Raw genomic sequence first — 15,133 nt, 5'->3', positions numbered from 1 at the left:
CTATTGCTTGGTCATCAGCTGGACTGACAAAACAGACCCTCGGACTTCCTGAAATCACTTAGCTGAAAGAAATTTCAGTGAGAAATCTCACTTATAAGCTAATATTCTTGGTAAACACTACTGCAGGTCATCAGTAAAACCCACATAATTTCTAGGACACAAGGGATTTGAGAGATATTTTAATGCCAGGTGTTCGGATCTGCTCTCGATCCAATCAGTTGAATCCAGAGGACAGTGTTGTTATTATTATTGCAGGGTGAAAAATGTGTTTTTTGTGCAGCAAGTTTTGTTTTTTATCACCCTGTTTAACTGGTTTAACATCAGAAAAAGAGATTTCTGTGTCGAGGCATTCCTTGCAGTGTGTGCATATTGTTGATTACATGATTAATATAATTAATTCCAGTGGTTTTCAAGTCAGTTTTAAGCAACTACTAGCAACTATTTCTTTTTTAATATTCTATTCTAAAGTTTCACAAAGATGTATATTTCAATAAAGCTCTGTTAACTGGTTTTCAAATTATGTACACCAATGTATTCACTGGATTATTTTCTGATTTAGTTTTTGGATTATTGTAATTTTTCACAGTGTTATAGAGTGGTACAATCCTCTCTGTCTCACTTTGATTTTTAACCCAATACAAAATCTAATTAAAGGTATCTTTACATACACAGTACCTTAAATTCAGACCGTCTTTCCTTGAAGTTGTATTTTTTTGTCTGTTATGTGTATGTCTGCATGATCTTAATACTCTTAAGTGGTTTCATAACAGCAGAATTATAAGTAGATTAATCTCATCTGTCTTTATTAATCCACAGTGCAGCAGGTTGCACCTCGAAACCCTTGTCCTGGTGCCCTCGAAGAACCTGTATGAAGGACAGAAAAGCAGGATGACTGCTCGTGCGGCGTGTTGATATTTCATCATTGTGATGAACAATGATTTGAACATGACATGACAGCAAACAGTCAGAGGTGATAGTTTCATGAATGATGAAACCTGGTGTTACACTGAATAAAGTCAGTTTTGTAAATGCAAGTCACAAACATATGAGCCAAAGAGGTTTAGTGACTGATTTGAATATTGTCATTTCATCACCGTCACAACTTTAGGTTTACACAGCTGCAGGTACAGTTTGCTGACGACTGGTTGTAATTTTGATCTGGAATCTGTCAGACTGCATGTCAAAAATCTTTAGCTTTTATACTTTCTGCTAAGAGACTGCATATTTAAAAGCCCAATTTGGCCATGAATTATTTTTAATACTGTGAAGATTCGAAACAAAACCTGGCAGCTCGCCATGGCCAAAGAGGGAAGGATTGGAGTGTGAGCTTTCATGGGTATATCAAATGTAATTTAATTTTACAAATCTAACAAATATGTAGAGTGAGGAGGCAAAGAGAATTTATTTGTTTGTAAATTTCTTGAACATCAGTCAATAATGTGTGAAGCCAGTACTGTCATGAGAGTTCATTTAAAAATGTGTGCTCTGAGGTGCCTTGTTTCAGATCTCTACATTGCTGCTCATGTCTCAGTTTTTTCAGGATTCAAATAATATCAAATAAAAATATTGGCAATTCAGTCTAAATATATAGTCTAAATAATTATAAAAAGTAAATGAAATCATAAGATTATTGTTTTTTCAGCACAATATTCAGGAAAACTTGCTGGTGTTGCTCTGTGATCATTTCTTGTTAAGCCTTGTTGCTTGTTGTTCTTTAAACACACATTTCAACATTGTCTTCTTACATAATGTAAAGATCATCATCATCTTGTTTTCACTCTACGGTTTTACTTGGGCACCTTTATTAAACTTGGATAAGGTCTTTTTATGTCATTTTGAAGTCCTGGGATATTTCTGAAAACAACACATACCCCGTGGAAAAAAATATTAAGTCTTTCAGTTGTCCCCAGAACACCTTGGAGCGCCTACTGCCTCTAATCTGTCTCCGTCTTGCATTTCACTTGAGAAAATCTGCAACAGCTCAATGAATCTTTTTACAGTGCCACTTTCCGCGCCCAGCAGTTTTTAATGTTTAAAATATAGCAAGACTTTTTCCTTCTCTTCCCTGCTGAGAGATGTGGAGCAACATTTTTTTGACCAATGCCCATTACCCGATAACAGATGGTGTGCAGCATAAAACGTTGGGATTATGGATTCCACCTATAGACGACTGCATTCTCCATTCTTTATGAACAGCACATAACAAACGCTGTGATCCTGTAAGCTGCACTGCACACCAACTTCCTGTGTATCTGACTCTGTAAATAGATGAAAAACAAATCCACAATGGCCCAGTCCAATACCTGCAGGGAGCATGTTAACATCAACACTGACAGCTGTGGGCGCACTGACCTCCTGTTAAAGGGGATAGAGGGTGGTGTATATTGTACAGATTGCTCAGGGATGAATTAATTAATTTGTGTGGAGCTATAGAAATAAAAACTATTTACTTTACTGTCAAAAGGCAATGATGGTAAGCTGCTACAATATTGAATTCAAATATCACAGTGCTTCAGAATAAACTGGATCAGGAGTATTCAATATTCATTCTGAATAATTAGAGCTATTCTTACAGGGTAAACATGTTAATACCACAATGTGACAAAAGACCTCCACATATTAAGATAACGCTTAAGTTGTTATTTATTAAATTATTATTAAGTTGTGAATGGACTGTGTGTTTGGCATGTGTTTTTAATAATAAAAAAATGCATACCTTAACTCCAATTGTCATGGTAAGGAGAACATTATTGTTTTTAGTCTTGGAACCTATTTTATCAGACTCCTTGACCCCAAAAATGTACACTTTGATACCAAATTTGTCATTATAGCTATAATATAATATAACGCAAAGATATGGGCCTCTCAAGTATGGTCGGTGGCCATTTTCTATTTCTATGGCCCTAAGGTACTTCCATGACAAAGGGGACCTTTGCATCATGAAGTCAAAAGTCACTTAACCTCCCTACTATCATGGTGGAATTTCAATGTGCTACACAACACTCATCACTAATCCACTGACAGTCATACCTGAGCCCCTGTGAATAGTGGGGCTGCAGCCGTAGTGGTGATTAATGTTAGCTTGGTCCTCTGTTGTGATTTTATCCCTTCTTCCTACCACAACAACCTGTCCTTCTTCCAATTCCAAGACGTTTTGTTAATATTGTCAGTTGAATTTGCTTTAACATTCAGTTATTTTCATATGCTGTATCCATTATCACCATACATACTACTTTCAATTCCAGAATTCGTTCAGCAATTAACTTAACCTTTAATCTCGCAGGTCACCAGTGCTGTTCCTACAGTACATTTAGTCTTGCAGTTATGTGAGATATTTGATTGATACTCTAAATTAGGTTTCACGACAAGGAGTCCCACCTGCCAAGTGGCTATAAGAGTTACTGTGTTACATGCCACTGCTGAATTCTACCTGCATTTGATGGGCAGGCGTGTGATAATTTCAAGCCCTGCTTTGAGCAATGGTTGTCAAAGTGGGGTCCTTGAGGGAGGTCCAGGCAAAAAGTGGAATCATATTTTCACTAATCCCTCTAAAAAGTAACAGAATGTACAATTATTTTTGTCAAGGGTTTCAAACACTTTCTGGAATAAAACACCTAAAAGTACAAATCTTTTCAGATGGAGGATCCTGGGATGACATCTTATTGAATGGGGATCGGTGGTTTCATTTGTGTCAATTTAGGGGTCCATGATATGAAAAAGTTTGAGAACTGGCTTACTGACAATCAGTAACATTTTATCCATAAGTTCAGGAATACAGGCACTTTTCACAGCAGTTCAACATACAGGAACATTGTCAAGAAATACTGTAATATCAGTGACAACCACCTGCTTTACTCATTTCCAAAGCTGGCCAAAGAGCCAAAAGACACTGGTCCCACTCCTATGTGGCAAAGAGACCCCTGAAAGCTCTTATAGGTTGACATAACATGCAACAGTCAGTATTCAACAGGTAAGCAGCTTGCTCCAAAGGACAAAAAAGAACAACCTGTTGCCTGTATGCATTTTTTCAATTAGCTACTAAGTTATTGTTAATAACTTGTTATCTTACTGTCTTTTATTTTATCTTATATGTGTGTATTTCATTTGTTCTTGTCTTACTGTGTCTAATCAACTGAGCTGCGATATCTCTTCACTGTAGTAAATATCAGAGACAGGCTGAGAGGATGAGAGAGAAAGCAGGCAAACATACTCACTTTAGTGACAAATGTGACACCTCCATGTGAAATGTTTAATCGTCAAAATGTCGTGTGCGCGCGTGCCTGTATGACTATATATATGCATGGTTAAACACTCACCAGATTTACTAGTTAAGTAAAGCAGCGGCATAAACCGAACAGCTGGACTACTGTGGAAAAGTTAGACTAGTGCAGACGCTTCCAAGACAGGTGGGTGTTAAAAAGCGTCTAGTGTCGGTGTTGCAAGCCTCGGAGGGGGGTCAGGAGTATCATGGAAGAGCTAGCCCGGGAGAGCATCAGCCTGCTGGCTCGGTCTGCGTCTCATGCAGACCCTCCGCGGCTCGGCTCGTTTGGAGCAGTGTTCATCATGCTTAAATCTGCGCTTGGAGCCGGACTGCTCAACTTCCCCTGGGCTTTCCAGAAGGCGGGAGGAGTGAAAACTGCCGTCAGTGTGGAGCTGGTGAGTTCAGCATCAAACACCTGCAAGAATAACGTTACTCGTGTAATGCTTAGAATAAATGTGAGGTGCAACTGAACAGGCTTATGGTCACATTTTTAATACTTTTCATTGAAAAATTAAAAACTTAAGTGCAAATTATTTAATTGCACTGACATTGCTGACCTTGTGTCTTAAAAATGTGTCTATTCATGAGGTTTTGGGAGTGAGTTTTAGCCTGTAAGTGAGTAAGTGTGCATGCACAGTATAGACCACCACCACCCGCCTTTGTCTCCTTGGTGTGAAAGGGGCACATCTTTTTCACATCTGAGCTCTAATGAAGTTTCCAGTTAAGATGAGTACCTGAACTTTCACTGCACTGTATCCACTAAAAATGTGTGTGCCGATGGATTACTACAGGCTATGTAATTTTCCAAGAACACCAAGGGGCCCAAGAGTATAGGGGGCCCCTAGCAGAGCCTACAGTATGTTTGAAACCAATTAAGTCAGACGCCTTAGTGTCTCAGTGTGTATTTTTGTGTATACAAAGGTCACAGTAAGCTTACATTAAAATGAATAAGACCATTTGTTGTTGGACAGCAAATTAATCTTTTTCTGTAGGAAAAAGTAATGCATGTAGGTAATGTTTATGCCCTTTATTGTGTATATGTGGATCTCATGGCAAGAAGCATTAGAAAGAATTAGAACTGAAAAAATCCCCAATCAATTAATAAATGAATTATTAGTCAAATGATTATGATGATTAATCTTTTGAGTATTTTTTTAAGGCAAAAACATTTCCTAGTTACAGCCTTGCAAATGTTAAAATTGGCTTGTTCTTCTATCATATTTCACTGAAGATCTTTGGGTTTTGGACTGTTGTTGGACAAACAAGCATTTCTAATATGTCACCTGGGATTTTTGGAAATTATGATTAGTATTTTCTATTATTTTCTGTTGAACCATTGAAACCAAACCAATGAAAGATTAGCTGAAAAAAATATTCCCAGATTAACTGATTTTGGCAATATTTTTTGGTTGCAGGCCTAGAAATAATCCAGTATTAAAAATATCCTGAAGTTCAGGCTCAGTTTTTATCCAAGAGTTGCAGTTTGCAGTCATGGTTCACCTTCAAAATGTCACTAACATAGATGCAATATGACAGCAAGCAGGACATTTATGGCTGCGGGGTCAGGCAGGAGGATGGAGGGGCCTCGTTGTCTCATAACCCATCCACAGTGTGTGTTTGTGTGCCAGTATCAGCCTGGTCTCTGAGGGGACATTAGTGATTAGTTTCTGTTTGATGTCCCTGCAGGTGTCCCTGGTATTTCTTATCAGCGGTTTGGTCATCCTCGGCTATGCCTCGTCTATCAGCAGGCAGAACACCTATCAGGATGTTGTGCGAGAGGTGTGTGGACAAGCTGTGGGCCAACTGTGCGAGGTCTGTTTCTGCTTCAACCTCTTCATGATATGTGTGGCCTTCCTGGTGGTGGTGCAGGACCAGCTGGAGAAATGTAAGTGCTGCAGGGTCAAACCTGAGCATTATAAACATTATTTTTTTGTGTTTTCGTTTCTTTAAGTGTGTTAGAGCTAAGAACTCCAGAGAACAACCAAATATCAACATCATTAATCACATCACGTACATCATAAGGTTCAGTTTAGACCAATCAAGCTGAATAAGGTTATATTTCAGTAAAGATACCAAGCCACTTAGTGTGAGAGTTGTGCCTCAGTTTTGACCTTAAGACTTTAAGCTAATATAATTATACATCCAGGCAGCAGAAAAGGTTGAATGGGGGTTCATTTGAAATGTTGTTGATCACACTCTAGGCAACATCTTATCCAAATCAAATCTACACCTCAGACTAGTTCAGACCGGCTTAACGTCCTTGTCTGTTTTATATGATCAAAAGCTTGTTTCCCAGCAGACTTTTCTGTTTCTGAAATAGTACCGCACTATCCATAAGACACAACTACTTACTATATGTCTGTATTCTGTAGAACTATAGGAAAGAATAATACCAAATATAATAAGGGTGCGTGATTTTGGATTTTTTGCCGATGTGCTGATATTTTGTATGCACATCTCATTTTTGCTGATTGCCAATACTGCTAACAATAATGCACACACTTTTTCACCTGACTGAGACTATTATGCATGAAATCTTAAATTGTACTAACTATGTTCAAGAAGGAATAACATAGGAAGACTGGAGGTCAGGAGCTTAGCAAAAAACCCTTAAATCTGGAAGGCTAGCAGAGTGTTAGCTATAACATGGCCGTAGCACAGCCAGCTAGTCTCTGGTGGTCTCCCAGGTAACCCCAGCTACAATCGGAGCACTGAAACATGATAATATATGCTCTATTTTAGCGTTGAATGTCTTCTTTATGTTAAGTTTCTGGAGGCGTGTCATCATCATACTCATTGTTGAGTTGATGATGCTTCACACCATCTGTTAATCATCACGAAACACTTGTCTGTTTACATTAAGTGTGATTTTTTTAGAGGCTCAACAGTGTTTTAGTGTTTTCATGCTGTACTGACTGAGTTTGTGAATAATTTATCAGCCATTTCCCATATCAAAAAAAATAATCTCTCTCAGACCACAAATCGTCTGCACTTTCATTTTCATTCGAGCCAGTATTAGGGTAAACATGTCGCTAGAAACAGTAACACAACCCCCATTTTCATTTTTCCTCCTTTGTCATTTTGTCCATCTGAAACCGTTCAAATCCCTTTAATGTTTTTGCTCTGTTCCAATTTTAAACAGAGCATTTGATTGGATTTACAAACACACCCAAAAAGCCCATTTGATCATAAATTCGCAGATGGGGTTGGAGCACTCAACCCTCACTGAGATATCCCGAAGGACAAAATATTTTACACACATACACAGAAATGCTGTTTCTCATGATTCTTTATGTTCATTCCAGAGTATTTATCGTGCAGCCATTAAAAAACACAAAACAGACTGTTAAGCGTCATTCAAAATGTCTGGAAGGCCTTATAGATTTTGTTACATTTTTTTACATTTCAATGATGCAGCAGATAAATCTCTGTTCTCCTCTGCTTTTGTTGGTTCAGTGTGTATTTCTTTATATGAGACGGTGACCGGGTCGAGTGAGGGAGAAATGCCGTATCACTGGTACACTGACCAGCGATTTGCCCTCTTCATCATGTGTCTGGTCATCATTCTCCCCCTGTCCATCCCAAAAGAAATTGGTATCCAGAAATACACAAGGTACGTGACGTGACACTTTATCTGCGGTTTGAGCGGCATCCTGCTGAGTGTCAGTTCATCTAACATTTAACTCTCTTCTCCTCACTTCAGTGTGTTGGGGACACTGGCAGCTACATATCTGTGTGTGGCGGTGATTGTCAAATATTACATGATGGAGAGCCACACTGCCATAATAACTCCAGAGCACAGCCAGGGGTGAGTGACAGTGATTTTGAATGGATACATTGTAATTGATGTAGGCCTACTTCATTTATGCTGATCTTATTGTATCTGCATCAGTTAATGTCTGTGTGTTCTGTGTCTTTCAGTATAGGTTCATGGGCATCAATGTTCAGTGTTGTTCCAACCATCTGCTTTGGTTTCCAGGTAGGATCATATCATATTCATACTGGTTTTGGGTTTAAAAGGTCTTAATATCAGAGCGCCCTGGTGGTTGAGTGGTTAGAGTGCATAGATGCTGGCCCAACTTCATGAAAAGTTGTGAATTCTGTATTTATGAAGTTATCAAAGGCCTTATTATAACTCTGTATGCTTCATGTTTAAATCCACTCAACACAGTGTATATTTAACCATTATTTTTTCAGGAAAATCAACTGAGAGCAGCACTCAGTTTTGCAGGAACTTCCTGATCACACTCACACAATTACACACATTCATACCTGGAAGCTGCTCAGTGCAACCAATGAGCTCCAGTGATGGAGCTGCTCAGTGGTGACAATGAGGCACCAAGCTGTTCTGGTTGTTGTTTCCCACCCAGATTTATCACATGCAAGTTTCTCTATTCAGTCCACCACTGCCCCACTGGTGGTGTGATCAGCCATGAGAGATGAATAAAAATAAGCATAGTTTAATGGAGTCAAATATATTGTTGTTACCAGTGATACATGTATGTTTGTATCAAGCGGATTCTCAACTCCATGCAGAGGTGTAAGAAAGACTCTTAGTAACTGGTGTGCCTGTGTGTGTATGTGTGTGTGTGTGTGTGTGTGTGTGTGTGTGTGTGTGTGTGTGTGTGTGTGTGTGTGTGTGTGTATGTGTGTGTGTTTGAAGTGCCATGAAGCCTGTATAGCAATCTACAGCAGCATGGAGAACCAGAAGCTCTCCCACTGGGTGATCATCTCTGTGGTCTCCATGTTTTTCTGTTTGCTCATCTATACCCTCACAGGTGAGTTGACCTCTAAAACAGCAACCTTGGTACTTAATGGGCTCACCTGAAACCTGTTAACCATGTCCCCTCTCTCCTTCGCCAGGTGTGTACGGCTTCATGACGTTTGGGCGAGACGTTGCCTCAGATATTTTGATGTCATATCCAGGAAATGATGTGGTCATGATCATTTCAAGACTACTTTTTGGAATATCGATTATTACCATCTATCCTATTATTCTTCTTCTGGGGAGGTAAGCGACACCACAGTGCCAATGTAAGCACAGAACTCATGGGCTTACGTTGTGTCATACCATTTGTGAGTTTATGTGTGTGTTTTAAACTCTGTGTTTGTCCCACAGATCTGTCATCCTGAATCTGATGCTGCGTGTCCAAAGACGTCGTCGGGGAATTGTCACCCACTCATTTGAGAGTCGCTGCAGAGCGGTCCTCACTGTGATCTGGATCACCATCACTCTGCTCATTGCCATGTTTGTCCCTGATATGGGAGAGGTCATCAGTGTCATAGGAGGAATCAGTGCCTTCTTCATCTTTATCTTTCCTGGTATGAAACCAACCCTAATTTTAATAAATATATATTTTGGAGTACATTTTGCCTTTATTTGAAACTAATTGACCATTTGAGAAAATAGTCAACAGATTAATTGATAATGAAAATAATCAGCAGTTGCAGTGCTGCTATAAATGTTACTTAATACTTGTACTGTCTTATGATTAACTTGTCACCTGTAAAGCACTTTAAACTGCACTAACCTGTATGAAAGGCTTAACAAATGTTTGTAAGTGTTTGACACTATGTTCTTAACTCACAGGGGTAAACCTGGTAATTGTCTATTTTGTATTACAGGTCTTTGCTTAGTGTTCACAATGCAAACCGAAAATGTGACTCCAAAAGTCAGGTGAGTGTGCACATACAGGGTCATACTGTATGTTTTTACTATAACTATAAATTAATTAGCCAAGAGCAGGAAAAACCTGCTGCTGGTCCTACAAACGCAACAATGCGGACTGTTGAATGACTAATAACTCATAATAAAACTGATGTTACTAAGTATCAGTCCACAGCAAGTTGCTCGTCTTAGTCAGGTGAGTCCACAATGTCTTCCTGTGAGAGGAGTCGGGATTGTGTTGTCTCCCAAGCAGGAAAGAAAAGAGTCCTGTGGTTTGTAGGGCTTTATTGGCTTGTCCTTCAATAAAAAGCTTAAAGCTTCTTATGCACCATGTTGTTGGATGTTGGGTTAGAGCAAACTATAATGAATTATCATTAATGAATGTTATGCAGTTGTTGTACAATTGATGACTAATAATTTGTTGTCCAAAGTTGTTTTTTTTCACCTTCAAGTTGTCTGTGCTCATCTTTTCCTTGGTGTCGTGCTTCTCTCATCTGCAGGGTGATTTTAACAGTTTGGGGAATCATAACCATCGTTGTTGGAGCCTTCATCTTCGGACAGAGCACAACCATCGCTATCATGGAGCTTTTAAACAAATTCTGAAATTCACCACTGTTATCTGCAGCAGCTGCTTCACTGTGAATTCAGAGTGTTTCTTGATGCTCTTCTGTTTTGCACATCTGAATGTTGCATTTGTGAAAGTAGTTTTTAAATGTAAATGTGATCATCATCAAGGTCGTCCACTTCCTGGATGTAAACTGAGTTTGTTCTGTGAGACTGTTATATTTGTGTGATGCATAAATGTGGATTTAAATGGATTATTACTCAACAAGTCAAACAAAAGATTCAACATCTATTGTTAATTGTCTTATGTAAAAAAGTTTGAATATATGTTTCTGTTTTATTATTTTATTTTGTATGTCAATAATAAACAGTATACTAAATGACTACAAGGTGTTGCCTGTTAGAGTCTTCATGTGTGCTTGCAAAGCATTGCCAGGGGGCAGTGTTGCACCATTTAGGAATTATTTATTTATCTGTGTAGTTCTTCATTCAAATACTGTATGTGTGGTAATGTGGACAGATCTGCAACACATATGAGAGGAATGATTTCTTATGATTTTTTAATTCAGTGGTTCTCAAACTTCTTCATGGCAAGGACCCATAAATTGACACAAGGTAGACTGTGGATATCCTTCTGATAAGGTTTTTACTTTTAAATGGTTTATTACATAAAGTGTGACCATGACCAAAATAATCAGATATCCTGTCATTGTGTTACATTAAAATGGTATGATAGTGAAAATAAATGATTCTCCTCTTCGCTGGGGACTCTCTGGAATCCCCGTCAGAGAGACGTTGGGGTCCTGGAATACAATATACTCCTTTACTACAAAACAGATGGTTTCATCGTCCTTGAAATGCATGTTTACATCTCCCAAGTGATAAAAATGACATTACAATGTTCTCTTTCTTTAAAATGCACAATTCATTTTTCTGCCTCTTTCCCCTGTTTTTCACTGACCTCCACATGGCCTGAAACACATCAGTGATATAAATCTGCAGCTTTCACTGTGCACAGAGTGATGGCTGAGGTATGCTGAATAGTGCTGTTTATTGTTTATTGACCACTGCCTGCGTGTATGCATCTTCTCACAAGTGTGTGTGAGTATGAGTGAATGATGATTTACAGAATATCCAGAAATTGTATGCCTGGAGAGGTAAAAGTAGCACATCAGCCATGTTAACTTCATGGCAACGTAGAACACATACAGACTTATCTGCCTGACCACACACACACTCAATGGGTAAGATCTCATTCAAAAATAGACCATCTAGAAACACAGCGGCTCCTTATCAGGCTTCAGTTATGTAATTGTTTTTTTTCATCTTGTGCAGCACTAATGTCCTTAAGGGAAAACCTCAAACTGTGATACTCTACTTGTGTTTAGCCCAGGGGATTATATTTCAACCTGTGGCCAAATGATGAAATCCACTAAATGCAGAAAAGAAAATCCTTGAAAATCAAAACAAACTCACAAACTCCTTAAAAATTAGAAAATAAAAACAGACGAGGAGTCTTTACCATCCTCACAATGACAAGGTTAAAGGATAGGTTCACAATTTTTCAAGCTGGTCTTAAAACATCAGTCAGGTGTTATATGAGCACTGAAAGAGGTTTACCTCGCTGTTATCATTCCTCCTGTTCACACTGACTATTAATCCACTCCAAATGTGCTTTCAATGTAAGTGATGGGAGCCAAAATCTACAGTATGCTCACACAGTCAATTTCTGCAAAAATGCATTTAAAAGTTGACGTGAAGCTTAAATGAGGCTTCAGCAGTCTGAGTTATTCATATCAAATGAATATCTGCCACATTTACAGATTTTGCATCAAAACCCTATTTGTGTTCCCCTGTTGAGCTACGATGGTCAGTTAGAAAAAGAGGGACTTTGGCAGTAAAAATTCTGTAATGTTGAGAGATATTTACTTGATTTGACTCATTTGGATGGCTGAAGGGTTCATATTAACTTCTGATAAACTTTTACATACACAGAAGGACTCTGGATTTTGTCCCCCATCACTTCCATTGTGCATTATGAAGGGATCTTTTAATTTTCAGTATGAACAGGAGGAATGATTACAGCAAGAAAAACATGTTTCAATGTTTATTATGTGTTTCCAGTAATTATTTCAATGTCTGTTGTGGAAAAAAGGGAATGTTGAACCCATTTAAATTATCCCACATTTTGGGAGTGAGTCATCTGTGGTGAGTTGGTTTCTGCTTTCTTTCTGCTCCAGTGCTAGATGCTCACTGCTTTTCATACTTGTACTTTGATTACATTACCGGGTGCAATGCTAATTACCTTGAGGGTAATCACCTGTGTGTTTCCTACCTAAAAGCCTCCAGTGAGCCTGATGACCTTTTGTCATTGAGTGTGATCTAATATAATGAGTTTAGGTCATAAACCAAATTACTGGACAAATTTAATAATTTCACTTTAATCTGATAAAGGAATCGCCACAGATTTATTAAAATTCATCTTGTTAGGAGCATGTGTGTACAAAATGTCATGGCAATCCATCCAATAGCTATTGAGACATTTCACTCAAATACACTAATTGTGGTGCTTGAGGAAAAGTCCAGAGATCAACAGAGTCAGTACTATTCATCATCTGGGAGCCCTGAATGTCTGTACGAGATTTAAGTGGATGTTGAGATATCTCAACTGAAAACTTTGATGTGCTGGTGGCACTAAATGGACAGTCAGACAATAATTAATATAATTGGGATTCAATCCCTGAGAACCATCAATATCTGTACAAAATCTCATGTCAATGCATTTAATATTTGTTGAAATATTTCAGTCTGGTCAAAAATGGTGGACTGACCAACCAACCGACAGACATCGCCATGCCTCAAGCCATATTGCTAAAGCATGCCTGAAAATCATCCATTATTCTGTGTTTTAGATTATCTTTTCATTTTCCCTTGCCTCTGGAACATAATTTCCCGTCCTCATTATTATGCTGTCCCCTGTAGCTTTATTGCTATTGAAAGATTACTTGTAATGTAGCCCTTTCGCAGCGCTAATTAATGAAATGGCGATTCATGGTGATGTCCCTTTTAAACACTTAATTGTTCCTGATAAGAGCGTCAGCAAAAGGCTTGAATGAAAACGGATGGCTGCATGTTATTTCTGTGTGTGTGTGTGTGTGTGTGTGTGTTGTACAGAAACATCTCTTATTAGAGTGTTAAATGACATAAGGTTGAACACTGACTCAGGCAAGGTGTCAGTTCTGGTCCTGCTGGATCTCAGTGCTGCGTTTGACTCTGTGGATCACAGTATACTGTTGAACAGGTTGGAAACTTGGGCAGGACTCAGCGGAACAGTCCTAGACTGTTTCAGGTCCTACTTGGAAGAGCAGAGTTATTTTGTGACCATTGGGAGTTATGAATCTGATTGAGTGGCTATGACATGTGGAGTTCTTCAGGGGTCAGTTCTTGGACCCCTTCTGTTCAGTCTAAATATGCTGCCTTTGGGTCAAATTCTGCAGAACTCTAATGTAGACTATCACAGTTATGCAGATGACACGCAGATATACCTAGCACTGTCCCCAGATGACTATAGTCCAATACAGTCATTGTGTCACTGTTTAGAGCAAGTAACTAATTGGATGAACCAAATTTTCCTTCAATTAAAATTGCTGTCAGTAAACATCTCGAGTCACTCTCTCTAAAAACTAGGGACCAAGTCTGAAACCTTGGCGTGCTGATAGACTCAGATCTGACCTTCAGCAGTCATATCAAATCAATCACCAAAACAGCCTTCTATCAGCTTAAGAACATATCCAGAGTGAAGGGTTTTATGTCTCAAACAGACCAGGAGAAGTTGATTCATGCTTTCATCTCAAGTAGACTCGACTACTGTAACGGTCTTCTGACTGGACTCCCACAAAAAGCATTAAACAGCTGCAGCTCATTCAGAACGCTGCAGCTCGAGTTTTAACCAGAACAAAGAGATCAGCACATTACTCCAGTTCTCAAGTCTTTACACTGGCTCCCAGTCAGCTATAGAATAGATTTTAAAGTTCTGCTACTGGTCTACAAATCACTGAATGGTTTATGTCCAGAATACATGAATGACATGTTAGTAGAATATAAACCCAGTAGAGCTCTGAGATCTACTGACTCGGGTCAGATAGTTGAGCCAAGAGTTCAAACTAAACATGGTGAAGCAGCTTTTAGCTGTTATGCTGCACACAACTGGAACAAACTACCAGCAGAACTGAAATCAGCCCCAACTGTGAACATTTTTAACCACTTAACACACGCCCCTGTTTTTTCTGCTGTTAGCCTAAACGACATGCCCAAGTTGTGAGCAGCACAGATCCCACATAGTTTGAGACTCAGAGATGTGTCTGGTATCATTGGAAAGGAAACACTCTCAGGATTCTTGTAAAAGTGTGAGTGTGTGTGATTCTGTGACTAGAAGTTACAATGATGGGGTTGTTTACTCGCCCATGACATGTGTACAGACATTCAGGGACCTCTCAGCAGGATATAGACACAATGAGGCCACAGCCACAGGTCTTGGCTTCATGCAGTCCAAATTTGGAGTCAAAAGACCAAAAGATGAATTTTTCTGAATTATTTTTCCAAATGGACACTTGGTTACCATGGTTACCAAAGCTGTATAA

At 38.9% G+C, this 15,133-nt stretch overlaps 1 protein-coding gene across 1 annotated transcript; it reads left to right on the top strand.

Moving 5' to 3' along the window:
* Positions 1–4,467: 4,467 nt before the first annotated feature.
* slc38a8b (solute carrier family 38 member 8b) lies at positions 4,468–10,532 on the top strand. The gene is made up of 10 exons (XM_053323170.1): positions 4,468–4,656; positions 5,948–6,146; positions 7,718–7,874; positions 7,965–8,069; positions 8,183–8,240; positions 8,925–9,039; positions 9,125–9,272; positions 9,381–9,583; positions 9,887–9,938; positions 10,430–10,532. Exons 1-10 carry the CDS (start codon positions 4,468–4,470, stop codon positions 10,530–10,532), a joined length of 1,329 nt encoding a protein of 442 aa, XP_053179145.1.
* The last annotated feature ends 4,601 nt before the right edge of the window (positions 10,533–15,133 follow it).

Source organism: Scomber japonicus, chromosome 1 (assembly GCF_027409825.1).
Source record: "Scomber japonicus isolate fScoJap1 chromosome 1, fScoJap1.pri, whole genome shotgun sequence".
In the NCBI taxonomy this organism is placed as follows: Eukaryota; Metazoa; Chordata; class Actinopteri; order Scombriformes; family Scombridae; genus Scomber; species Scomber japonicus.
This window is presented reverse-complemented; position numbering and strand designations above follow the sequence as displayed.